The following is a 27,287-nucleotide window of genomic DNA, read 5'->3' as shown; positions in this document are numbered from 1 at the left end:
CCCGCCCCTTCCTGCGAAACCCCGCCCCTCTCCGCCCGTCGTGAAGGTAGGCACATGCGCAAGAGTGCGTCCTCGCCCCCGCCTCCTCTTCAGCGCGGTCCCTGCCAGTCCCGGCTCTGTCACCTCACAGTAGTCGTTGCCCGTGGCGGGTGTCGGGGCGCGTGCAGCGCAGGGCCGCCTTTCCCCCGCCCCTCAGGCCGGGCCTGGGCTCGGTCCCCCGCTCCCTACGCTCCCCACCCCCGTCGGGTACGGGAAGGTCCAAGCTGCTACCGGGTGCCTGAGGGACTTCGTGGCCACCGCCGCCACGGGTCCCGATGGAGCCGCCGAATCTCTATCCGGTGAAGCTCTACGTGTACGACCTGTCCAAGGGCCTGGCCCGGCGGCTCAGCCCCATCATGCTGGGTGAGGGGGCTGGGGGCGGGCGAGAGGGTGCCGGGACGGCCGGCCGGCCGAGGTAGGGAGGCCTGGACCACGGCTCAGGGGGAGACGCGGGGCCCAGAGGATGGAGAAAAGCCCGAGTGGAGAAGGGAGAGGTCTGAGGTTTGGGCGCCTTGAACCCCACTTTTTCTGTCTTGACGTTTGAGTCCAGGAGGAAGGGACGGAGGAGTCACGCCCTCCCGCTGCCCCTCAGAGCCGCAAGCTAAGCTGGCGCTGCATCCCGGCGTCTTCCCTGCCTCACTTGGGGAACCCTTTACACTCCTTCCTCGGCGCAGTGTAAGGGAGGTGAGGGTGCCTGCCGCGCGGTGCCCCTCGTGATGAAAGGGACACTGCGGAGGAGATTCCGGGGTGGCCCTTAGAGAGCCTTCCCTCCGTGCCAAAAGGAAACTGCAGTCTCTGGGGTAGATGGGAATAGGAAGCTAGAGCTGCACAAGGGGCCCAGCCATCGCCCCCAGGTAGAGGTGAAGTCAGGTCTACTGGAGTCCGGACTCGAGAATTCACGAAGTTCTGACCTGACGATGCGGTCTTCTCTACAGTTTCTAAGTTAATTGCTTTTGCCCAGATGGTTAGAAAGCAGTTCTCGCGGAGGACTGGATACTGTTGTGTCAGTAAGGGTTAGTAAAGGAAGTATTTCGGTTGTGCTCCATTAAACTACTTAACTGCCAGGAGAGAAAATCAGCCCTAGTTCACTGCACATCAAACCTCATTATAAGCCAAATACCAAAAATGTCTCATCTAACATAGAAATGGTCGAGTTTGTGATTTCAGGTGATATTGGGCAGGAAAGGATTTTAGGAATTGAAAAATTGAACAACTTTGGCAACATTCGCTTAAATGGCTAGTCTTTCCTGGCTTTTATGGACGCATTAGAAAATGTGTCCTTGGAGCGCCTGGGTGGCTCAGTCGGTTAGGCGGCCGACTTCAGCTCAGGTCATGATCTCACCACTTGTGGGTTCAAGCCCCGCGTCAGGCTCTGTGCTGACAGCTCAGATCCTGGAAACTGCTTCGGATTCTGTGTCTCCTCTCTGCCTCATGGTTAAGGCAAAAGGGCAGAGGTCAAGTAAGCAAGGCTACTTTTGAGGGCATCTTTTCAATGTCCTTGAGTTTCTAATGTATCTTAGTGAGTTGAACTCAGTCTCTTAACCCTAGGCCACTGATTGGCTACTCATATTTGGCTTCACATCAGAATCACCTAGGATGCTTGTTCAACAGACAGGGAACTTCACCTTCAACGTTTTGTTGAGTACGAGTAGAAAAAGCAAAGTTGGAACAATTCTTTAAATATTCAGATGTTTTGAAAGCAAAGGATTTATACATGCTCATGTAGGCAAATAATTATCTGGAAGAATACATAAGAAACTGAAACAGTGGTAACTTATAGCAAGGGAAACTTGATGCCACAGGAATAGAAGGGAGACTTCACAATAAACTTTTTGTACCTTTTGAATTGTGTACTACACACATAACATTCAAAATAAACAAAGTTTTAAATGTATGGATTCTAGAGCCTCATTACACAAGTACTAACTAAGAATCTTCTGGAGTTTTGATCCAAAAATCTGTATTTTTAATAAGCTCCTCAGATAATTGTTATGTAGCCAATCCATTGTTGGGTAGAAGTTTGGGCCTAGATGACCAGTTGTTAAAATGAGTAAGGCAAAACTGAAAGCAAAACTTACAAAGTCATTGGAGAAGGTGCTAATCACTAACAGATTACATCAGTCAAGTTCCAACTAAACTTCTTGCAATGGAGCCATTTGATTAGTGTAATCATAGCTGTAAGCGCTCTTAGGAATCACTGCTTCATGATTGATTCAGCAGATTTTTTTTTGAGTGCCTACTATGTGCTAGTCTGAATGGTAAGCTTAACTGAGGATAATATATTGAGCAAAGATGTTCACTACCATCCTGGAACTATTTAGTGAAGAAAACAAAAAATAAGCAAAAAATAATAATAATTAAATTATTTAAAATAATAATTGTGGTAAATGCTGGGCAGTGCAAGAAGCAAACAGGTTGCTAAGGTAGAAAGTAACAAGGGGAATTTACTTCAAAAAAATTTTTTTTAATGTTTATTTATTTTTGAAGGAGAGAGAGAGACAGAGCATGAGCTGGGGTGGGCAGAGAGAGAGGGAGACACAGAATCCAAACCAGGCTCCAGACTCCAAGCTGTCAGGACCACCTGATGCAGGGCTTGAACTTCCGAGCTATGAGATCATGACCTGAGCTGAAATCAGACACCCAACCGACCAAGCCAACCAGATGTTCCTTTTTCTTTCTTTTTTTTTTTTTTATTTTTGAGAGAGAGAGAGTACAACTGGTGGAGGGGTAGAGAGAGAGGGGGACAGAAGATCTGAAGTGGGTTCCCTGCAGAGTGCCCAATGCAGGGCTCAAACTCGTGAACTGTAAGATCATGAGCCCAAGTCAGACGCTTAACCAACTGAGCCACCCAGGCACCCCAGGAGAAACTTACTCTAAATAATGGTGGCAAGAGTAGTGACTTTTAAGTTGGGAATTTCAGGATGAAGAAGTAGCCACAAGGAAAGTGGTGAGGGAGTTACAGTGTTCTAAGCTTAAGGGGGATCAATCTGCCAAGGCCCTGAGGCAGGAAAGAGCTTGGCCTTGTCCTGGAACTGAAAGAATGCCTTTTTTGGAGTGTCATGGGTAAAGGGAAAAGTGCCATAACTGAAGGTGGAGTGCTAGACCTATCCCCTTCACTTTTTTTTTTTTTTTTTTTTACATAGATTTGAAATCCTAGCCAACAATGGTAACTTAACCAACTTTGCACACCTGACCACAATGGTATTTCTAAGAACATCACCTTACCTGCCAATCTAATTCTCTCTTCCCTATCCCCTTTTTCCCATATTGCTCTTATGCCTTTTGCAAAAGTAATGAAAGTGTTATCAAACCTAATGGTCATTACCTTCTAGAGTTGAAAACTTATGGAAAATGGGCATTGCTGTACTGGTTCATCCTGTCCAGACATCACCAACCTTAAGGTTGGGTATGTCCCAGTTTTGTGAGTAACCATATATTGATTTCCCATTCCTAAATATATTTGAACCTTTCAAAAGTCAATTTGTTTCCTGATTTTTGCTATGACTTCCAGAAGCATATTAATAGCTAGCATTTATTGAGAGCTTACCATGTGCCAGACTCTTTTTTTCTGAGTACTTTGTGTGTGTTATAACCCTCACCACAATTTTGTGAAGTACGTCCTGTTATTACTTCTGCTTTTCGTTTGAGGAACCTGAGGCATTAAATTTGCCCCCAGCTCCCACAGCTGGTAAGTGGCAGGACTGGGTTATAAACGCAGGCAGTCTGACTTTCAGAGCTCATGTTGTCAATCATGTTGCTGTACCCCTTCTACTGTGTAATGCGTCCCTTTATAATTTTTGAAGTTTGTAAAGCCATCTTTGGTCACGTGTTTCAAATTTGGCTGAGAAAAATATCTGGGTTCAATGTGTATGTGCCATTCATAATCACAGATATATGATCATTCCTCAAACTAAGTTAGTGTGACCTCATCAGTAATACCTTCTTTTCTTGTTATGACAGAGCCTCATGATAAGACCCCATCTAGCTCTGTTACCGTCATGATTGGACTAGATAAAGTCCAACATAATTCCCTTCTCCCCCGCAAACCATGCAGACTCCACAGTTCTGTGCTGTCCAGTTTTCAGTCTCCTAGAATTGCTTCCATGAAGGTACTTCTGTACCATTGTCCTTCAATCACCACGAAAATGGCCCCAAATTTATCTTTAGCATTCTAATAGACAGCTGATTGTACCTCTTTTTCATAGTGTACCATTTGCCTACAGTAATTAGCTATTATAATTGTCCTTTAAATTTGTCCTCTTAATAATTGCGGCTGTTCTCTAAATCTCATGACCTTTTTGTGTGCTAAAGTACATAGGCATAAATGCAGAGATGTTTGGGGTTTTTTTAATTACAGTAAGAGGCACTTGATATTTGTTGATTGTTTTCTGATCCAAAGTTTTGTGTATATGCACGTCCTGGGATTACATTTATTTATTACTTTTTTTTACAAGCCTATCTCAAAATTGTTCCCAGGTTTAAAGACGTAAAGATATAGAATGCAGACCTTTATTTCTTGGCAGAATGCAATCTAAGGAATGTTTGAAATTTTACTCTGGACTCAGGTCCTTGCTTGATTCTGTAATACAAAATAGTAATGAAGTAAAAAACATGAACTCTGTCCTCCAGCGGTTTATTTCACTAAAAATAACATGCATACACATGCAACATTAGAAAACAGCATAAAATAAATTATGACTAGATACCAAAATGAGTGAGTGGTGAAGCGATCATTTTAGGTCTTGAAAGAAGGGAGAGGCCTTGGTGGGCTGAATGTGTCAGAAAGACTTCATCAAGAACCTTGAGCTGCTGGAGGGCAGAGACTGTCTCATTTCTCAGTACATCCCAGGTAGCCAGTCAGAGCTGATGCTCAAAGAATTTTTGTTTTTTAAAGTAAACGCTGCACCCACTGTGGGGCTTGAACTCATGACCCCAAGATTGAGTCGTATGCTCCCCCGACTGAGCCAGCTAGGCGCCCCGCAATAAATATTGATTATAGGAACAATTGGGACTTGAACTTAAGCTTGAAGATTACATAGAATTTATTTGAATCTGAAGGGGTTTTTAATGTTTTAATGCCATCTATTGTGCTTTGTTTTAGATTTTTATTGTTCATTGTATGAACTGTTCTATATCCATCTAAGGAATTAATTTAGTAATCATGTGATTTCATTATGGCAAAATGAAAACTAACGCAGCTTACAAGGCCCTTCGTGATCTTTCTCCGGCTTTTTTCTCCACCCTCACCTGTCTCCACATACTGAACACAGTCAATAGGAGCCTTTCTCAACTGGATTACACATGAGAATGAAGCTCTGAGGGAAATGATCTGATAGACTATTTTCTCAATTCTGCCAATAGATACCCTGGGGCATGAGGGTTTATTTTCTTTCGGAATCCCAGTGGAAAAGGGCTGCTGTACACCCTAACAGGACTGAAACCGTTCACTCTTTTTTACCTCTTAGCTTTTCAAAGGCTGTGCCCTCTGCCAGGAATACTTTCATTTGGCCTGGCTAACTTCTGCTTATCCTTGAGATCTCAACTAAAGTGTCACTTCCCCCAGGAAACCTTCCCTGACCACCATCCCTCCAAATCTTGGTTGTGTGTCCCTAGTATGTGCTAATAACACAGTGTACTCTCCTTTAGTGGCATTCATCATTCTGTTTTATAATTGTTCATTTTCTCATCAATATCCACACCCCCCCCCCCAACTGGACTGGAAGCTCCACTGGGGGCAAGAACTCTAGATATCCACAGTACTTGGTGTTCAGTAAATACAGCCTGGGTGGAATGTTGCTCCTCAAAACATTGCTACAAGGCCTGACTAATAAAAACAAGCAGTGATTAAAAGGGAACCCTCTCCGGCACCTGGGTGGCTCGGTCGGTTAAGCATCCAACTTCAACTCAGGTCGTGATCTCGCGGTTCATGAGTTCAAGCCCCACATGAGTTCAAGCCTACGCATGGTGCAGAGCCTGCTTGGGATTCTGTCTCTCTGCCTGTCTCTGCCCCTCCCATGCTCTCTCTCTTTCTCTCTCTCTCTCTCTCTCTCTCTCTCTCAAAATAAATAAACTTAAAAATATATATATATTGGCAGAGGCCCAGTTATGTTATACAAATGTTTCCTTTTACCTTTTTCCAACCTAGATTCAGTATTTATCCAGTGGCCCAAAGAAGGGCAAGCTGATTTCTTAAGTTAACATTAACCCCTTCACGTTGATGGTAATCTGGCAAATGCTGAGCCACCCAGCACACTAGAACACTGTCAATTAAAAACACTATCAAGCGTCTCCTTACTGGCTAAGTCAGTGGAGCATGTGACTCTTGATCTCAGGGTTGTGAATTCAAGCTCCAGGTTGGGTATAGAGATTACTTAAAAATAAAATCTTAGGGGCGCCTGGGTGGCGCAGTCGGTTGGGCGTCCGACTTCAGCCAGGTCACGATCTCGCGGTCCGGGAGTTCGAGCCCCGTGTCAAGCTCTGGGCTGATGGCTCAGAGCCTGGAGCCTGTTTCCGATTCTGTGTCTCCCTCTCTCTCTGCCCCTCCCCACTTCATGCTCTGTCTCTCTCTGTCCCAAAAATAAATAAACGTTGAAAAAAAAAATTTAAAAAAAAATTAAATCTTAAAAAAAAACACATATATATATGTATACACACACACACACAATTAATAACACTGTATGTTAACCAATGTGTGTGTGTGTGTGTGTGTGTATACACACACACACACACACACGCAACTATTAATAACACTGTATGTTAACCATACCGGAATTAAAATAAAATAAATAAAAATACTATCATGAGAGGAGAAATTTGGGAAGTGAGCTGGCACTGCATTTGACTTATACCAATGAGCTAATGCTACCTGCACAGAGGCCCCTGCTGCCCCATCGCCATCATCACTTATACTTATTAATAGACATTGGTTAAACATCAGCAGTATTCCAAGTGCTGATCTTGAGCGTGTCCTACAACCAACATGTAGGTCTACGTGCTCCATCCATGTTAATTGATGAGGTAGGTGGAGTATTTTCTCCTTGGCTTTTATATACTAACTACTCTTACAATCAGTGGAATGCTGACTAATGGAGACCTCACTACATTCTTTGTTATTCATGATGGAAACAAGGCTGTTCTCCATGTCTTCCATTTGTTTTCACTTGCGTCCTTCATAGGCCTTGAATTCAGTGCTTTGGCTGTGCTGGCAGGCTTGGAGACATGCAGGCATCTGACCCACCCACTCTCTGGCCTGCTGAGGACATCCTAGTGGGAAAATAATCTGCTTCTGTAGTGTGTTAATATCCACTGAGCTTAATTCATGTTCCAAAATGGCCTTGTGACCTAATTCAAATCACCACCTCCTACTCACCTCCTCCCACCCCAGTGAGGAAGGAAAAAAAAAATTTTATTTTAAATCAGTTAAGTTCCACTTTCCAATGCCTGTCACCCTGCAGGGAGGAGACTGTGGCCCTTGTTTTCTTTCTCCTGAGAACAGACTACTGAACAGCTGCCCTTGGGTTTCTACCTCAGCTGCTCCCACAAGTACATTGTCATATCGTGTTTTTTTCTTCTTGCTTTTATGCTGGACAAACCATGCATCTTTATTTACCTGTAAATATGTAAAATGATGTAATAAATTGTAAAATGATGGTAAAATGATGGTAATAAATATTTGCCCTACTGTACCACATAAGGATGATGTGAGAATAAGGATAACTTGGGAGCAGTTCAGATTCAGAAAGGATGTACGTCTAATCAGTCCATTTGAAGATGCTTGTCGTAAATGGGTTACCACTCCCCTTCAGCATCCAGTCTGTTTCACATCCACCTCTGTGGAATTTGAGCTGTTTGAATAAGGGCAGAGCCTGCTCCACAGCCTTTAGGGGGCTACCCCAGAAACCCCATTTGTGACCTCGTGGGCCAGAGCAGCCGGTCTCTTAGTGAAAAGCAGACTTGCCTCCAACTGGAGGACGGACAGAACTCTGCTACATTTGATTTTCCTTGTTACTTCACTTAGCCTCATAACACTAACAGAGAATGAAATGTTTATATGTAAAATAGACACAGCATTGGGGCACCTGGGTGGCTTCGTTGGTTAAGCGTCTGGCTCTTGGTTTCGGCTCAAGTCATGATCTCACAGTTCATGAGTTTGAGCCTCACATCGGGTCTCGTCATCCTTAGCACTGTCACGTAGTGTCTCCCATGGACTATTGCAAAGACCTCACTCCAGTCAGCTCTCTCTATGACCTGCCCTCCTGTTTATCTTCTACGTCAGGAGTTCTCTTTTAAAAGATACAATTGTCTTGGGCCGCCTGGGAGGCTCAGTCAGTTAAGTGTTCCACTCCTGGTTTCAGCCCAGGTCATGATCTCACGGTTTGCGAGTTCAAGCCCTGAATCAGGCTGCTCTTAGCTCGGGATTCTCTCTCCCTTCCTCTTTCTCTGCCCCTCCCCTGCTTGTGTTCTATCTCTCTCTCCCTCTCTCTCAAAATAAATAAACTTTAAAAAATCATTAAAAAAATAAATAAAAGATACAGTTGTCTTTTAAAAACATGGAGCTGGGGGCTCCTGGGCGGCTTAGTCGGTTAAGCATCTGACTTCGGCTCAGGTCACGATCTCACTGTTCATGAGTTCGAGGCCTGAGTTGGGCTCTGTGCTGACAGCTCAGAGCCTGGAGCCTGCTTCAGATTCTGTGTCTCCTCTCTCTGCCTCTACCCTGCTCACATGTTTCTCTCTCTCTCTCTCTCTTTCTCTCCCTCTCAAAACTAAATAAACATTAAAAAAAAACAAAAACATAGATCTGGTTAAGGCACTCTGCTGGCTGCCTAACAACCATGAATGCCCCCACGGTGTAGGACAGCCTTCTGTCTGGGCTTACCCTACTTTCCTGGCATCCTTGCTGACCACTTTTCCTTCTGTCACCATCACTACAGTCTTTGTTCTAACCTGCAGGACCTTGATCTTTATCACAACCATGGGTTTGCACATACTATTCCCTCTGGCAGAAACGTCCATCCCTGCCCCTACTTTTCCTGGGTTGAATGACAGTTTATGAAGGTAGTTCCTTATCTTTATCATATATAGCATCTTATTTTTACCACTGTATAATTAGAACCTATCAACATTGTGTTTTACTTAGTTATGTGTGTCTCTCTTTCCATTTGGCTTTGGGCTCCTTAAAGCAGGACAGTGATCTCTTCGTACTTTCATTTCCATATCTAACATCATTTCTGCCATATAGAGGTACAGAATACATTTGCATTGACTATTCCAAATGGACGGCATTTGTAAAGTTTCGCGCTGCCATTTTCTGAAGGGTTTCACCTCCCATATGCTCAATGAAGAAGTGGATAATAGCTTTTTTATACCATTGTTTTACTGTTGTCGCTATATGTGAGACAAATTAAAGGCAAAGTTGAATTGACCCTGACAGGGAAAGAAAAACAAACATAAAATTGGGGTACATCTATACCAGTGTTTTTATCTTGCATTCTGATGAAGGATTCTGACAATCGTTCAACTTACTTAACATGACATACCTATATCATGACCTAAGGACCTTATTGGAGGAAAATTGCATTCCTGGAAAATCCCCCCAGAGGTTTATAGCAGGTTAAAGTGGGTTTGAGTGGGTTTATAGTGGGTTTGAGTGATGTTCTGAATTTGCTCAGGCTGGGAGGCCATTTATTCTGGTCCTGAGTAGCTAAATCTCTTCTTTTCTCTACAGGGAAACAACTGGAAGGCATCTGGTAAGTTGGGTGGGACTCCTTACAATGACTGACTGGTTTATGAAACAAAGCAGTACCTGTGCACTTCAGGTTTCAGTCTATGTTTCCAGCTTGAAACCTAACTCTCTGTATCATGAAACTTCCAGGTTCTAAAGCAGTGGTTCTCAACCAGGGGTAATTTTGTGCCCCGATCCCCAACCCCAGGGAATTTGGCAGTGTCTAGAGACATTTTTGATGGGTGGACGGAAGCCAAGGATGCTGCTATAAACACCCTACAATGCACAGGGCAGCCCTTCACAATAAAGAATTATCCAAGCAAAAAATGGCAGTGGTGCTGAGGTTGAGAAACCCTCGCGTAAAGAAAGGTAGAATGATGTCATGCCCACGCCTGACCAAGCCTTCTAACTACAGAAGTCCCAAGGGCTCCACATGGCTGTCTTAAAACACATCTGCCGTGGTCTGTCAGCACTGGATCCACCCCTTTCAGACAAGATGGTAGCTGAGCTCTCGGTTCCGTTAATGAGAGGAGACCATAGGTCAGTATTCCATCTGGACTTCTGGAGCCTGCTGACATTTGGGATGACCAGAATGTCTTTTTGCTTCGTTTGACTCAAACCGAGTAATATGAGCACTTCCACCTGAAACAGGTCTTGCCTCAGCATGGTCCAGGTTAACCTCTCCTGTTAACTGCCTAGGAACACCCCTTAGTCTGCAGAGCTTTATTTCAGTAAAGGTGTGTCAGTATCAGGGTGAATCTAGGGACTCCTCTTCTGCTGTGTTCTATTCTGCCCCAGGAGACATTCAGCAGTGTCTGGAGACCTGTCTGGTTGTCACAACTGATTGGGGGGGTGCCACTGGCAACTAGTGGGTGGAGGCCAGGATGCTGTTAAGCTTCTAGAATGCACAGGACAGCCCCCCAGCAAAGAATTTTCCAGCCCCAAGTGTTAGTAGTGCCAAACTTGAGAAACTCTGATCTATGGTATTTATGCTTTTGGTTAGTTTTATAAGGCTGCTGACCGTGTAAGTCCTATCCTTGGGCAGAAATTATTCTCCTTGAAGTGTGGTGTTTGCTTTTTCTCAGACCAGTTTGAAGTTTTCTGGCTTATCCTGTCTCTTCTCTGCATTGCAGGCATACCTCCATAGTTGTGCACAAGGATGAGTTCTTCTTCGGCAGTGGCGGTATCTCCAGCTGTCCCCCAGTGAGTGGCTTCACCCACACCCTGCCCTGAAGTCTCACGTTCCCAGGGTTCCCATAGACCAGGAACTTTACTACTACTCTGTATGTCTGGCTTCTAGCCCAGTGGATGTCAGCCTGTGGCTTAGTTCCTCATAACTACCTTAAGACTCAGCTCAAAAACACCCTTCCCAGGCCTCCTTTGTGCCCCCTCGACATATGTGGGTCCCTCTGGGTCACACCGAGCATGGTATGATGGATGAGCTGTTCCTGAGTCTCTGCAGGGAGCTGTGTATAAGCTCCTTGTGAGCTGAGACCGTGTCTCACTCTCTGTCCCTGTCACCAGCTCAGTGCCGAGCTCATAGTATGAACTCGGTCAATGTTGAGCTGAAGGATGAGGGCTCTGAGGGGTAAAGTGAGTTGCCCAAACTTACATGGCCAGTAAGTGGCACCAGTACTAAAACTCAGGACTCTCTGTCTCTAAAACCCATGTACCTTGCCACAAACTTTCTCTCCGAGCAATCTAAGGTTTTCGTAGAAGGTGCTCAAGCAAAGACCAACCAACCATTCATTTTGCTATTCATAAATGGAAAGTCATTCTTGATTTCTTCCTCTCGCTGGTCCCTTACCTCCTGTAACAAATCCTTCGTTAAGCCCAGTCAGTTCTACCTTGTAAATATATCTTAAGTCAGTCTCTGTTCATCTCTTCCCATATTTCCAGAGCTTTCACCTTCATCCATGCCACGCTCACGTCCAGCCTGGACCACAGCAGTACCTCTGCTCCTCCTCAGTCAGGTCTCCACACAGGAGGCAAAGTGATCTTTTCAAGATGAAAATCTGATCATGGCATTCCCCTGCTGAAGTCAGAACTCTGCCCACTGCTCTTGGGATAAAACCCAGAAAGCTCAGCATGGCCTCCAAGGCCCTATCTGATCTGGTCACTGTCTCCCTCTCTGAATGACCTCTTTTCAGGTTGTGCCTTCCCGCCAACCCCCCCCCCCCCCACACACACACACCTTCTTCTCATTCCTTGAACATACCTTGACATTTAAACCTACTCTCTCACTTCGTCCACCTCCCTGATCCTTCGCCTGGTTCTGCCTCTCCATCCTTCAGATTTGAGCTCAATGTCACTTTCTCAGGCAAGCCTTCCCAGACTCCTCAGACTGGAAAGGTCCCCTGTTATATGTACTGATGGCATGCTGGACTTTTAATAACCTTATTACAGCTCAAAATTACATATTGGTTTATGGGATTTTTTTTTTTGTCTGCCTTCCCTGCTAGACTATAAGCTCCATGAGGGCAAGAATCTCATCTGTTTTGTCCACATCGTACCCCCAGTGCCTAGCATAGGCCTGGCACATAGTAAGTTCTCAATACATATTTGTTATATGAATGAATAATAGGGGGTCGAATAGTGATCTTTCAGTCTCTTACAATTTTGAGACCATTATTCTTGGACGATTGTAATGATCCTGCTCACCAGGCTTTCCCCAGTGCCTAGAACAATGTCAGCCACACAGTAGGTGCCCAATAGCTATTGGGTGAATTAATGATCTTTCCAGGGAGTTCTGCTCAGGAGTGCTCTCCCTTACCCCCTAGCCATTCCCAGCTCTGTCCTCCCCAGTGATCTGTTGCACACCCATGGCTGCTTTCCCCTTGGCCTCAGGCTCTCCTTTAGTCTGCTGTAGCAGTCTATTAACCCATGGTGGAGGGTTTCCTGTAGGCCTTTCATGGGCCATTAACGCCCTTGCCTGGGGAACCCTATCGACATTGTTAGATTAGCCTCCCAGATAAAATAGAACTAAATTGTGGAAGTGTTTGCCAGCCTGCCAGACTTCTGACAGTCTTCACATTTCCCCAGTGTTCTAAGGGATAGCAAGTGTGTCACAAGAAAAAACTGGCTGCATACACTTAAATATAGGCATGGAAAGATGGCCTGTCAAGGGCTAGCCATTTCTGGTTCTCCTTTTGTGCCCTTGGGATCAGGCCTGTTGGGAACAAAGGGAGACTTCAGATTCTGGGTTTCTATTTTTTTATCAACTGGATGAGGTGACAGCATCAGGGGTCTGGCCTGAGACTGGCCAGAGACTCAATTTCCCAGGGCCCCACCAGAAGAAAGCAGCCCAGCTTCTTAGCCACGTTGCCAGCATTTGGCAATGGAGAGTTAACAGGAAGCTCTAAGCCATTGCAGCCTTGATACAGAGAGGAAATGACACTCTTCATCTGCCCTGGATGCTCTGAAAGGTAAACGTTGGAACAGAGCATCTGTGGTCTCCCAAGGGAAGCCACATTAAAAAATTCAGTGGAGATGGTGACTTAATGACTTTCTTTGGGTTGGCTCTTTTAGGGAGGGACATTGCTTGGGCCCCCAGACTCTGTGGTTGATGTGGGGAGCACAGAAGTCACAGAAGAACTCTTTCTGGAATACCTGTCCTCCCTGGGGGAGTCTCTGTTCCGGTGAGTGGAGACAGGGGTGGTGGTTAGTTTTGTCTGTCCCCCCACTAGACGATCAGCCCCAGAGGGCAGCCACAAGGTCACATCGCCCAGAGCACTCAGCACAAGGTCTGGCCCAGTATTTGCTGAATAAATAGGAAGAGAAAGCAGTTATCATGCCACAGAAAGAGCTCAGCTTTGCTCCCAGGCAGATATCCCATCCCAGCATACCTTCTGCTGAAACCCTGAGGACAGGAAGGGCTATTTATTCCTTCTGATTAAAATCAGCTGCTGCTGTCTCAGCACTTGCTGTTCTCAACCCATCCTGGGCCAGTAGCTCGTCCTGAAAAATCAAAACCAGGGTTTGTGGAGGGATTTGGATGAAATGCCAACTTGAGCAGGTTTTCTTTTAAGCTTTAGTCAATTGTCATTGTAGTAAGTGTTTAACACTAGAGCTCTGCTTTTGTGACTGTGAAGATTCTACTGAAACTGTAGAGGAGCCATATATTTTTATTTCATCTTTCCCTTAAAAATCTGTTTTTGTGGTCCAGAGTGGCAAATCAAGCAGTCCTTTTGGAGTGTATGAGAAAAGGAAAATCACAGTCCTCTTAACTCAGCTATGCTCTCCATGCCATTTCCTGGTTTGAGTTATTTCACATATGTGCTTGCTGACTCTCTCAGATCTGTTCTTCAAACCTTTCTTACAATGTACAGAAGCGAGGCCTACAACCTCTTTGAACACAACTGTAACACCTTTACCAACGAAGTGGCACAGTTCCTGACCGGGCGGAAGATCCCTTCCTACATCACTGACCTTCCCTCTGAAATTCTATCCACGTAAGTGGCCTTCGGTCTCTGCCTCAGCCCCTGAAATCCCCATTCACAGTCCGTGCTGCTCGTCTGGCCCCTGATCTCAGCAGAATCCTCCCGAGCTAGGTGGGCCCTGTCATGATGGCAGCTGCTACCAGGTAAAGCCACCATTCTCTCCACTCACTGATGCGTGCCTGTAATACTTCACCCTCCTTGGAGTTGAACCAACTCTATCCTGGCCTGAGTGCAACCACAGAACTTAGAAATCCACTTGACGCCGGCTCCAGCATTTGTACAGAGCCCTGGCATCTCATGAAGCGTGCCACTCCCCAGAAGTCCTCGCATAAAGTGTACTTTTAGATAGACAGGCAGAGAACAGATCACAGGATTAGTAGGTGGCTTATTTTGCGAATGTCATTTGTTAGTCTTTCTTCCCCTGCACCATGAGCTCTTTGATGCCCTCAGAGACAACCTCCTACTTGCCCTCACACCTCAGTAGATGTTTTCTTCAAGAACGCACTGTAGCCCCTCCCACCCTGATGTGGTCCAAGCTTTGTGGGCCATCATCTAAGCAGTGTCCCCTGAAAGGACACACACAACACACACACACACCCAAAGCCATCACACCCTTCCCTTCCTTTGCTGTTGTGTTCAGGCAAGCCTCTAACCACTCCAGGACCATGTCTGTTTGCGAACCCTGACTCAGTTTCTCCTGAACTGGGGCCCTGTCCAACAGAGATCCTGGCAGGTTTAGCAGGCTCAGCAAGGTGAGCTGTTTTTCACACCTGGGTAGAAACCTCTTAGGAAAAACTTGCAAGGGAAACAAGGCTGCGGTGTCAATCTAGTGAGGAAAGCCCCATCTCCCAGCCCTGCCTCTGCCTTCCCGTTCCTTGGTGGGTGTGTTAAGCCTCACAGCCTTACTAAAGGATCTAGGTTATGAGGCCCTAAGCAAGTATAAGTAGCTGGAATGTTCTTGCTGTTATTATTTGGTGGGTGAAGCTCCAGGACTTGTCTGAATTAAGGTTAATATATCTTGGTGTCATCTGTTTACGCTTGAGAATGCTCCCTTTGAACCTGGACATGATTTTCAAAAATGGCAATATCCACCAAAGAAAAAGAAAGCCAGTAACTGAGATGTGTTGTGGGCACCCTGATTTAAGGTTCTAGGAATTTTGAAAAGTCTCTAAGGCTCCAGTATTTGCAGTGTTTTTTTCCAGCCAAGTTACTCTGAGAGCAAACTGGGAGCCCTTTAGAAAGTGGCCTTAACACCTCCTGGCAACCTGCGCTTGTCATTTTTCCTGAGTATTCCCTAGAAAATACCTTTTTCTTATCCTTTTTCTTCTGCCTCAGTTTCCTCACTTAAACTTTATTTTTATCCATGTATACCATGAGAATTAAAGATTCAAGTGCAGAAAGGTCAGAAAGCTCTAGTTCCCTGTATGCAGCTAGCCTGTTCAAGCCAGAGCTAACCAGGGTCTACAGGTGAAGTAGTAAGACGGTAGCATCTCCGCGGGGTGAGGGGGACCCCAGGAATAAAAACACAGAGCAGGCCATTTTGAGGGCTCCTCCATGAACGTGATGTGCGAGGTAGGTGAGAAAAGCGAGTGAGGTTATGGGTGTCCTTCTTCCCTGTGTGGTGGCGTCACTGTACCCATGGGCGCGGTTGTGACTGTCTGCACCCAGCCCACCCAAGCCCCTGGGTCTCTTTTCTCCACAGGCCCTTCGGACAGGCCCTGCGGCCCCTCCTGGACTCCATTCAGATCCAGCCTCCTGGAGGGAGCCCCGTGGGCCGACCCAACGGCCAGAGCTAACAGGACTACATGGGACCGCCCTGCCTCACCGGGGCTTTTCCTTTTTAAACAAAACAAACCCTACCAGATTTCTATTTTATAATTTTACATCAGAGCTAACAACCAGGGGAAGGCTTTTTAAATTTCCCAGGGAAGGAGATCACCAGGCTGCATGTAGGACAATGCTGCTAAGAAACAGAACAAAATGCCATCCCTTCTAATAGTATTATACTAATTTATTAAGGCTGTCTTGTCTGTGAGTTCACTCTTGACGCTGCTTCCTAGGCATCCTCCACACTGGAGAAAGGGAGAGGGTTTGTTTAAGCAGAAGGCAAGAGGCACGGTTTGGGGGAGCCCCGACCCAGAACCTCTTTCCAGAGAACGCCCACGCTGTACCCAGGTTGCCACCACCTGTGGGACCCAGGTGAGTTTTACAACATCCACGAAGCAGCCATTGCAACATCCCGGAAGCAGTTCCTCTCTAGCGTTAAATGAACCAAAGGATTTGGTGCACGTGAGACCAGTTTCAGGATGACTGACCCAACCTAAGTGAACTCTGTAGCCACAGCCTCTCTCACCTCCTCTCCCTACCCCAAGCAAGGCCACGGGGCCAGGGCTGGAGCAACCAAAAGCCTCAGGATCAGGGGACAGTGACAGCAAGTGTCAGGCCAGAGAAAACAGGATAAAGCCATTCTTCCTTCCACCTACTGATTGCCAACCCTCTGACATCAATTTTGGAGAACCTGCCTTGCTGGCTACAGGCTGCTCTTCCTCAGCATGGCTGACCTCGTAGTTTGTGAAGGTTTGGGCTGGAGCGGCAGAGACCCAGGCCTATTGTCTACAAGTAATAATGTAGATTGTTTGTAGTCCCTGTACCACCCCCCTTCACCCCCAAACCAGATGCAATATTCAGCTAGGGACCAAGGGGAAATGATTCCCTGTTCTAGGAAAATATCCCTCATGTAGAAAGATAGAATAATAATGCAGAATCAAGGTGGCAAGCAAATTTTGAGTTGTTTCTGATAGAGATTTTTTACATTATCCTCAGTGTGTTTTGAAGGCACATGTTATTTCTGTTGTCATTCTGACTTTAAGGATGCATTGTTGAGAGCCTGATTGGGCATTTTCCTAATGAGCTGCTGCTAGGAGCTTATAGGGAGGACCAATCTGGACGTTTCTTACCTGGAGAGGCTTTCAGATTCCTTTTCTACACATGCCTCCCTTAAGTTAGTTTTTGGGGGGGTGTGGAGAAGGGTCTCAGAGCTGTCAGGTCCCTGAGTCCCAGCCCTGGCATCTATGGGTCCCTCCCGCCACAGCTCCTGCCACTTCTCAGACTTGAATTATGTTCTCTTTCCTGGGGTCCGGCCTGCAGCAGGTGCCTTTGCTCTTCAAAAAGCTGCTGCTCATCTTCCCGTCTCTACCATTAGCCATAGCAGTTGGCGTCATCAGGGGCTTGGCTAGAGGAAAAGGTGATTTTCTGCCTTTCTGTTTGCCTGTGACCTGCCCAGAGACACCTCCATGGTGACCAGCTGTGATGTCAAGTGACATTTTGGAGAGCAGAAAACTAGCAGGGACTGTTATTTAATGTTGACCTACTGGCAGAATTGGGCTCACGGAGAATAGGTTTCGGGCTGGGTACCTCCCGGGAAGGCAGCTTACTAGTGGAGTCCTTCGCTTCCCACCCAGGTTTCTCTCCTTTTCCAGGTTGCCTTGCCCAGCCCTCTGTCTCTTCCAGGCTCCTGTTCCAGACTTTCCCTCCCAGGGCTCTCAGCTCTAGCCAGAAGGTGTGGCATCACAGTCTCCTTCTCTCTTCTCCCCCATATCCAGGCTCAGCTGGCTTCACTCCTAATAGCAGTCACTCCAGACCCAGGAGAAGTTAGCCAAAGTAGCTACCCTGAGAGACTGTCACTTGGTTCACTGAAAGTCCCCCTTCATGCCCAGCAGCCGTTTGTGCCAATGCCTGGGCTCTAGGCTTGTGGTGAAAGATGGAGGGATCAGCCAGCAAGCAGCCTTCTCTGAGCTCTCCAGGAAGGCCAGCTCTCTCCCCCCCACCCAAGTCCCACTATCACTCATTTTGGAAGCCTGGGCTCAGGCTACAACCGCCAACCCAATCCTCACATTTCTCTGTCAATCCCAGAACCTCAGGAGCGTGCTCATTATGACCAGCTAGCTCCACACAAGTGTGCGAGGCAAGCAGAGTGAGAAATGAGCCATGTGTGTATCATACAGTAGACACCTCCATCAAGGTCCATTGGTTTAAAGGGACAGGGAAGGAGGAGGGATGGACCTCACCCCTTCCCCAAAATAAAGCTTGTACCTTTGAGATTCCTTTTTGCCCATGAAGTCAAACTAATGACTGTGTCTAGTACGGAGGTGTTTGCTGGTTTTCTTTGATGTTTTTTCTAATGCAATAAACTCATTTCTGCCTGCTGCATTTGCGTCGTGCTTAAGGTTTGGGTATGCGTCCAACATAGCCAGGCTTCTTTTCAGTCTGTCTCCCTCTGAGCTTAACTCTGCTGAGTCTGGATATGCTGCCTTTGCTTGTTTGTTAGCCTTGTGGATGAGAAGTGACAATAATAGGAAAGAATATTTGACTTTCACCATTGGTTTACAAAAATGGAGAAAAGGCCCCGAGAGAATACTACTTGCCCAATGTCACCTTGAAGCTGGTGGTAGAGAAAGACTCAAAGCCTCGTCTGCTGGCCCCAGCTTCTGAGATCTTCCTCTAGAGGACCTTGGCCATCAGAGAGCATCTCACCCCACCAAGAAGCGTATACTTATGGTTTCAGTTTGGCTATAGGTTGGGTCTGTGGCCCCAAGGATCTCTGCCCACCTTGTTACGACGACCTCACTGAACAAGTGTGGAGGTGGGTGGATGGCTCTCCGAGCGTCCCCTGGCACTACAGACACTAGTGTGGCCGCAGGTGTCTGTTGGTTTAGTTGGCTTTGAGTGAGCACGTGCCACAGGCCGAGGCAAGGCTAGGTACTTTCACACACAACGGACTTGAGGTGTAGGTACTGGTCTCGTGTTACAGATGGGGAAACAGGTACAGAGAAACTAAGTTATCCAGGTGGCAAACGGCCGGGCCCTTGAATCCAGGCCATGTTCTCACCACCACACCTGTGAGACCTTATTATTGAGGCACTGTGTCTTTCCAGCGTGCTAGCTGAAGAATAAGGCTCTGTCTCTCCAGAGGACACAGAGGGTAGGTGACTTTGGCTGACATCTCCCCCTGCCCCCAAAGCTGACATGTTCTGAGGCAGGAATCTCTAAGAGTGCCTGCTCTGAGATCACACAGCCTGTGCTTAAGTCCTAACGTTGCCACTTGTGGGCCAGTCTGTTTGTCTCCTTTTCTGTAAAATGGAGGAAATGGTACCTACCTCACAGGGTGGTTTTCGAGAGAGTAAATGTAAAGTGCTATGCTCTGTGCCTGGCACAGATCAAACGCTCAGTGAATGTCAGGCTGAGAGCAGAATGCATTCAACAGCCACTGACTGGGGGCTCCTGTGAGCCAGCTCTGGGCAGAGGCCCCTGCCAATCCTCTCTGCTGAGGACAATTTCCAAGACCAGATGCTGCTGATGTGTACTGCCTGCTTCTGTGGGAAATGACACATGGTTTTACCCTTAGACTTTGTGACTCACGGCAAGTCAGTCTAGGGTAAATTCATTCATCCCCACAAACGTCTTCCTGGGAGCCTATTGTATGTAAAGCAGCCCTGGGCTCTGTGCTGAGGGTACAGAGGTGAGCAGGACCAACAAGGCTCCTGCCCGGCAGGGATTCTATTCTGAGGAGGCTGGGAGACAAAAGGGTAGAGAAGTTTGGTGATCTCAGGTGGCCTAGTGCTAGGGAGGAAATACAACCAGGTGGCAGCAGGTGTGAATTCCCCAGGTGTGAAGGAGTAGTGTCAGGAGGTTGGGGAAGTTGTGTGACAAGGTGATGTTTAATCTGAGGCCTCACTGACAAAGTGTAGATCAGAGAGAAGAACACTCCGGGCACAGGGAGCAGCAAGTGAAAAGAATGTTGGAAGGACCGAACGGAGGCCAGAATGACCGGAGCACGAGAGCCAAGGAGGTGGTGGAAGGTGTGGAGGCTGGAGAGGCCAGCGGGCCAGACGGCGCGAGGCTTTGTAGGTCAAAGAGTGACATAATCGATTTGCTATGTTGAGAGACGGGATGGTGCAAGAGCAGAAAATGCGGGGGGGGGGGGGGGGGCTTGCAGTTGTCAGGTAAGAGGTGAGGTGTGTTGTGCATCTGCTAAGTGACTGGGGAGCTGCGAAGAAGCTCCCTGCTCCCCTGGTGTTCAGAGTGCTGGGAGGAATGGACAGCTCCTGTGAAACAGGAAAGGCCAGAGCTGCAGGATGGCGCAGCCACTGCCACAGCCCCTTGTCCTGCATCCATGAGCTTCAGCGGAGCTCCTCCAGCTTTAGTTTGGGGTGTGCTTAGATTTCTTCATTTGTTTTTTCCAAAAAGTATTTGCTTTGATCGTATTATATATCTAGAAAATGTAAGCAACCAATGAAAGTACAAAGATGAGAGGAAAAGCTGTCTGCAATCCCATCATCCTAAGAGGTGTTGGATTTTGTGAACATCTTTGCAGAGGGTTCTGTGGATTTGAAGACACACATGCTGAACATGCTGTGTGGTACCTGCCTTTGTTCTCAGCATGTAGTGAAGATCTGTACGGCCCCAGCAAGGTTGAAAGAAAACCATTGAGGAGGGAGTGATGGTGCCTGGTGGTACTGGATAGAGGAAGCTCTAAGGAGAGGACATTCCGGCAAAGTTCCCTAAAGCTTGAGGGAACCATTAGGTAAGAGTAGGCTGCTCATCACAGCTGTGTGCGTGGAGGCCGGACCTGCTCTGGAATGGGATCATGGTGTAAGAGGACGCCTGCCTGGGCGGGTGGGTTGGACCATGAGACCCTTGTGTCCTCACACTCATAGGGGCTCTGGCCTGAGAGGGCAGCAAAGAACCAGGAGGGGTCTGGCACATCACTGAATGTGACCACTTGACCACGGAGCCTGGCTGCTTTGAAGGGGGTAGGGCTTCCGGGACTGACCCTGGTCTGAAGGGTGGCCTGGGAGCCCAGAGTCCCCTGCAGAGATCTCTGCTCAAAGGTTTGGCTCCCCTGGAGAAAGCCCCACAAGGTCACGCTGCAGTGAGAGAGGTGGACACCAGGTGGCGCTGTGGATGTACTCGGGGCCCAGCCCACCCCCAAGGGGCTAGTCTCACCTACCCCAGGTCACAGAAGCAAGCCCTGCCCCCTACACACCTCAACCACTGTGCCGCCCCCGACCCCGCCCAGAAGCCCACAGTACAACAGTCCAATTGTTCTCACATTTATCAAGGCCCTTCCTAAGTTTGTCCCTGGACCTCTCCAACCCCCATCCCCTGCTGTTAAGTGTAGGCCACTGTCACTGCAAACAGTATCCACCTCCACCTTCAATTTACTGTTTGCTGGACCTGGATCATCTCTCCCCAGCTATCCTCAGAGCAACCCCTTTCTCAGAGCTAAAGGCCCAGCTACAGCATTTCCTCTACAAAACCTGACTTCTCCCTACCCCAGAGAAGACCCCTCCTCTTGTGGGTGCTTCCTGGCAGGCTCCCACTAGCTGGGGCACCCTCCAGGGGTAGGGTCTAGCTGTGATCACCTGAGTGCCTGAGCCCAGCACAGGACCTGGCACAGAGCCAGCATCTCCTTGCGGGGCGGACATCAAAGGGGAGGGTCGGCCATAAAAATTTAACCCTGGATTTGGATACATACCTGCCTGGATTGGCCCTCTGACTCAAATGACCCTGATCAAGGCCTCCCTCTCTATGGGCCTCTCTGAATCTGTAGAATAAAGACTATAGATCAGACAGTCTCTACCACCCCTCCTGGGGAGCAAAACTCCTCTCCCTGCCCATGACTCTAGAGACTAGTTCTCAGTCCTGGGGCTGAGCTCTGATCCACAGAGATCACTAACCCCAGGTGTAGAGGGGGAGGGAGGGCTGCCGCCCCTGCCCCCCATCTCCAGGTGGGGCAGTGCCATCCCTGGCCCCACTGGCTTTGGCCCCAAGGGAGCCTGTGCCAACCCAACAACAGCCTCCACCCCCTCCACAAACACCACCTCTGAGCATGTGCCCTTCTGCTTATTTAAATTCAATTGGACTTGTTTGAGCATGTGCTCTTCTGCTTATTTAAATTCAACGGGACTTGTTTATTGTGAAAACAATAGAAGTCCTGCAGGTGTTTTGAAATATGGAGGAAAAAAGTCAACATCCACAATCTCCCAACCTTCTGCTGCCCATAAACTAAGAGGGAATTAGAACCAACAACCAGCCCTGACTGTTCTTTGCAAAGCCCCTTTTAGCACAGCTCCTTTCCTGCGCCCCCTCATCTTCCTGACAGCCTGGGAGAGGCTGGCAGTGGTGGCCCCATTTATAGATGAGAAACAGGCTCAGAGAGTGGGAAGGACCTGCCCAAGTTCACCTAGCTGCGGAGGGACAGCCCCAGGAGGGACAGCCGAGGAACGGTCAGTCTGCCTGTATATACACTGCATCAAGGCTGCTCCTCAGGCCGGGACTGCACCCCTGAAAAAGTCACACTCCAGGGTCGCATGGGTGACTCAGTAAGTTAAGTGTCCGACTCTTGATTTGGGCTCAGGTCATGATCTCACAGTTCAAGCCCTGCGCCCGTTGACCCTGCTTTAAGGTTCTCCCCTTCCCCTGCTCATGCATTCATGCTCTCTCTCTAAAAAAAAAAAAAAAAAAAAAAGTCATACCCCAGATAGAGAAAAAGAGGGTCAACACCCCCCATATTCACTCAGCACATGTTGACAGTTGGCCTTCCACCAAGGGGGCAGGGAAAAGCATGGGCTTTAGAGGAACAGAACTTAATGTGAATTCTGACCTTGCTGTGATTCTGGGAAGCCAAGGTCACCCCAGAGGGTGTCAGTACTCTGGTGTCAGTACCTACCTCTAGAAATTGATATAAGCGTACTCACCTCAAAGGGTTCTTGGCAAAAGCAAGTGAAGTACCCAGGGTAGGAGCTACACTGTCCAAACCAAATATGGAAGCCACTAACCTCCAAATCTCAGTCAAAGGTCTGGCCCCAAAGAGCCAGAGCCTTCCTTTTTGAGCAGGATCCTTCCAGGCTAGGGTCTCAGGCCCCCTGTCTTCAGACCTGGCTTCCTTTGGTGCTCTCAGAATGCCCTCTGACGACCAGTCTCTGTAGTCCCAGTTCCCCCAGTCCTACTTCTGCCTCTCCCTAGGGCCTCTCCAAGGCCCCATCTGAACACCAGTTGCCAGGGATGAGCCTCCCTCTTAAAGGGACACACTGGTAGCCACAGAGCTACTCCGTCTGGTACTCCTGGATTTGTGCCTCAGAGCACTCACTCCCCCTCCCTGGGTTTCAGTAAAAAAGGTTGAAGTGAGAATTCTGGAAGAGACTGTGAAAGGTATTTGTAAGGAAACTAGTTCACTACAGATGTGCTATTGTTGGGAGCTTAGCTTTGTTTGTATTTGTAAGAGTGGACCCAATCCATAGGAGACAAAAACCTGTCCTGCCTTATGCGCCCCATCCTACAGCTTCTGGAGCCCAGCAGCAGGGTGGGGCCTGGGTATCTGCATTTAACCAGTTCCTAGGAACTCTTGGCTGTGAGATATGAGAGACTAATTTAGGCAATTCCAGCCCCACCCACCGGCTCTATACTAGCTAACTGGGCTCTGGGAGGGGTCTTAGGCCCTGCCAGTGATGGGGTTTTGGAGTGGTGGGGGTCCAGAGCCGATGGCCAAGAAAGAATTCTGGAAGACGTCTTTGGTGCAAAAAAGGTGATTTTATTAAAGCACAGAGACAGGACCCATGGGCAGAAAGAACTGCACTGGGGTTGTGAATAGTGACTGGTTATATACCATGAGTTAGGGGAGGTAAAGGCAAAAGGGAGACCTCCAAAAAGACTTTCATATGCTAAAGAGGACTCAGAAGAAGATAGGAGGCCTTGCAATAGTCAAGCTAAGGTTGTTTTCCCTCTAGTAGGGCATTAACATGAAGACCGTAGAGAGTTCCTAGAGAAATGCTATGCTCTGTATTTGCCTCAAGTATTTGCCAATGGGCTGCAGGTTATAAAGAAATTTAATTTTATTTACCATTTCCTTCTTGCCTTTGTTTCCCAGATCACTACGGAAGGGAGGGTGATGTTGGGGCTCCAGGAAACTGAGTCTATAGGTTTCTGGAGATCAGGCTATTGATAAGATTGCCTTTTCTTGTAATTTACTAAAACATTTGCATTTGTAAACTATTGGTGACTCCTGTCCTGCACGACTGTGATTTCTATCAGTTAACTATTTCTTTTTTCCTTCTCTCAGCTTTAGGGCAGCCAGGAGTGCCTGAGGAATGTCACAAGTATCCCACCTGGGGGGAGGGGCATGTTTGCTAGTTCGCGCTTTGCCCTCAGCTTGCCTTATGCTCCCTCATCACCAGTGCCCAGAGACCCAAGGACCAGATCTGGATGGAGCAGGAAGAGCAGATCGAGTTGGGTTTTCCTTCCCGAGGAGATGGTTCTGCTTGCTGTCAGTATTCAACAGAAAACAAACGCTTCTTGAGGGCAAGGCCCTTGTTTTGTTCTCTACAGTATTCCCAGAATCCAGAACAGTGTGTACCCCAACACATTTGTTTAATGAATGAACCAAACTCTGGCATAGGGCCTGGATACAAACAAACAAACAAACAAACAAACAAACAAACAAACAGGTGTTTTCCTATGGCCCGGATTGAATATGGCTCCTCAGCAGGGCACAATTATTGGTCCTGTCTTTTACATTTTTTTCTATATTTTGCTCATCACAGATTTTTTTGGCATTAATTTTTATTTTTTAAAAATATTAAATTAGAAAGAAAAAAATTAAAACACCACTTATTTTGATGTTTATTTTGGTGTCCTCCTAAGTTTTTTGCCTGTGCAGGTAATCACCTTACCTGTTCACTCTGGTCTCAGCCCGCAGGCCTGCCAGGTTCTTTATATAGCCTTGGGTACATCCCTTTTGTTTTTCCTCACCAAGTGGAGACAATATTCTGTGAGAATGCATGAAGATATGCAGTCAACTGTCCAGTGTGATGGCTAGCACATAGTAAGGGGGTCAATAAATAATGGTTATTCCTAGCTCACTGTTCATAGTCCTATCAGGTGGGGATTATGTCCCCATTATGTAGATGAAGAAACAGTTCGGGAAATGTGACTTGTCCAAGTCCTTATAGTTAGCAGGGACCAAACTGCGGTTTTCCGGACTCTGCCTCGAGCGATCTGATGAGAACAAAGGCAAAAGGAAATGTAGACAAAATTAAATTTCCTTATAACCTGCAGCCCATTGACAAATCCTTGAGACAGGCAGAGTTTAATATTCCTCCTGGAAGTCCCAACTGTCTCAACGTTAATGCTCTGCTAGAGAAAAAAAAGAAAAAAGAAAAAAAAAGATCATAGTTTGACAATAGCAAGGCCTCTTAGATCCTGAGAATCTTCTTTAGCATATGAAAGTCCTTTTGGAAACTTCTCTTTGTCTTTACCTTCCCCAAATCCCAAAGTATATAATCAGTTACTCCTCACAACCCATTCCAACTCTTTCTGCCCATGGGTCCTATCCCTGTGCTATAATAAAAACACATGTTTACACCGAAGACATCTCCAGAATTCTTTCTTGGACTTCAGCTCCAAACCCCAACATTACAAACCATATCAGATCTTCCTAGGGCACTGCAGCTACCAAGACAAAAAAACAAAACAAAAAACTATCAAAAGCATTGTTCACTGAAGTGCCACTCATAGGTGTGTGGATGTGTGTCTTTGCATGGCCTAAACTGCCAGAGCTGATCACAGGTGATGAGGGAGCGTGAGGTAAGCTGAGGGCAAAGTAAAGCTGGCACACACCCCCTTCCCAGGTGGGACGTGTATTTATTCCTTGGACACTCCCAGCTACCCAAAAACAGGAAAGGACAAAAAAACAAATGGTTAAACAGATAAGAGACTCCACCAGTTTACCAGAAAAAGGCAATCCCATCAATGGCCTAAAGTCCAGGAACTCCCTGTTGTCAATATTAATGCTTTGCTAGAGAGAAAAACCACCTTAATTCAACAATAGCTAGGCCTCCAGTATGTCTTTAGCATGTGAAAGTCTTTAGAAACTTCCTCCTTACTTCATCTCCCCGACTCCATAAAAGGGTCACTCCCACACTTGCTGTACAGCTCTTACCTGCCCATGGGTCCTGTCCCTATGCTTGAATAAAATTACCTTTCTGCACCAAAGACGTCTTCAAGAATTCTTTCTTGGCCATCGGCTCTGGACCCCACAAACCATCACCCCCAAACTTCATCACAGGCATTGGCAAGAATAGTGGATGCAGCAAAAATGCCCACCCAGGCATACTCCCAAACTGAATGGCACTCCCTGGGAGCACAGAGGGAGGCAGTGGGGGGGCTTGGCTCTGGCAGTATGGAAGGAAGCCAAAACAGAATCCTGGAGAAGAGGAAGCTGTAGTCCATGCATTTCAAAGGGAACTTTGAAATTCACCATAATACCAGCACCCAGAGACAGCCTGCTGCTTTTCCTTACCATGCTTTTTCCACGCTAAATATTCTACAACACAGATTTTTATGGCTTTGTGGCACTTCATCTCATAAATAGATCATAATTTAACCGATCCCCATTTTTTCCCTTATTTTCTAAAAGTTAAATTGCTGGCTCAGAGGTCTGCCCATTTTTAAGACTTTTGACGTGCAATACCTGTTTAATCAGTAACAGTATCAAACACATCTATACAAATTCTCCTTTGGAATAGGTCTGCTGTGTGCCAGGTCCTATGTGGGCTCTTTTACATTTTTTATTTCTTTGCATATGCACAACAACCCTACAGAGTAGGTGATATTCTTCCCATTTCACAGATGGAGACACAAAGCCTCAGAGAGGTGAAGTGACTTGTTCAAAGTCACATGGTGGAGCTGGGAGGGAAGGCAACCTAGGACTGATCATAAAGTCAACGTGATGGTTGAATTATGAATAGAGGGATCCAGAAAGGTTTCTTGAAGGAGGTGGACCATGAGCTAGGCCTCACGGGGTGGACAGAATGACAGCGGAAGGATTATTAGTCCGCCAAGGCCATCTGGTAAAGTCCAGAGCCTGAGCAAAGGCCATCAGATTAACGCTTAAGATTTGTAGGGCAAAGGCATTAGCAAGGAACGGGTGAGTCACGGAGTGACTGACGGCGGGCGGGGAGACTCGGGGACAGCTCAGGTTCTTGGAGTCCCGCCCTCTCACTGCACTGCAGGGTTTGAGGCTCCGCCCC

At 47.1% G+C, this 27,287-nt stretch overlaps 2 protein-coding genes across 6 annotated transcripts in view; one reads left to right on the top strand and one right to left on the bottom strand.

Moving 5' to 3' along the window:
* Positions 1–23,196, bottom strand: part of XRCC6 (X-ray repair cross complementing 6) — a 48,569-nt gene extending 25,373 nt beyond the window's left edge. Inside the window, exons 1-3 of one of the 2 annotated variants that reach the window (XM_053226851.1) lie at positions 23,040–23,196; positions 13,606–13,717; positions 4,547–4,618 (exon numbers count right to left, since the gene is read on the bottom strand). The gene's annotated coding sequence lies outside the window, so the exon portion shown is untranslated. The remainder of the gene's footprint in view (positions 1–4,546; positions 4,619–13,605; positions 13,718–23,039) is intronic. The other variant, XM_027070623.2, reaches the window with a different exon arrangement.
* DESI1 (desumoylating isopeptidase 1) lies at positions 42–26,629 on the top strand. 4 transcript variants are annotated; one of them, XM_053226856.1, is made up of 6 exons: positions 42–402; positions 9,764–9,785; positions 10,894–10,963; positions 13,289–13,398; positions 14,056–14,211; positions 24,320–26,629. In XM_053226856.1, exons 1-6 carry the CDS (start codon positions 315–317, stop codon positions 24,342–24,344), a joined length of 471 nt encoding a protein of 156 aa, XP_053082831.1. In that variant the 5' UTR covers positions 42–314; the 3' UTR covers positions 24,345–26,629. The 4 variants fall into 4 exon arrangements, with proteins under 4 accessions (XP_053082831.1, XP_053082832.1, XP_053082830.1 ...); XM_053226857.1 differs by having other exon boundaries at positions 52–402; positions 14,089–14,211; positions 24,320–26,614; XM_053226855.1 differs by lacking the exon at positions 24,320–26,629 and adding an exon at positions 15,902–18,408 and having other exon boundaries at positions 52–402.
* Positions 26,630–27,287: the final 658 nt, after the last annotated feature.

The sequence above is a fragment of the Acinonyx jubatus genome, chromosome B4 (assembly GCF_027475565.1).
Source record: "Acinonyx jubatus isolate Ajub_Pintada_27869175 chromosome B4, VMU_Ajub_asm_v1.0, whole genome shotgun sequence".
NCBI classification, from domain to species: domain Eukaryota; kingdom Metazoa; phylum Chordata; class Mammalia; order Carnivora; family Felidae; genus Acinonyx; species Acinonyx jubatus.
The sequence above is the reverse complement of the archived record's forward strand: the minus strand, read 5'-3'. Positions and strand labels throughout refer to the sequence as shown.

Excerpts from the sequence above, each read along its gene's own strand:
- DESI1 (XM_053226855.1), top strand. The coding sequence starts at position 315 with ATGGAGCCGCCGAATCTCTATCCGGTGAAGCTCTACGTGTACGACCTG. Across the intron at positions 9,786-10,893 it reads AAACAACTGGAAGGCATCTG|GCATACCTCCATAGTTGTGC; the intron begins GTAAGTTGGGTG and ends TCTGCATTGCAG. Across the intron at positions 14,212-15,901 it reads CCCTCTGAAATTCTATCCAC|GCCCTTCGGACAGGCCCTGC; the intron begins GTAAGTGGCCTT and ends TTTTCTCCACAG.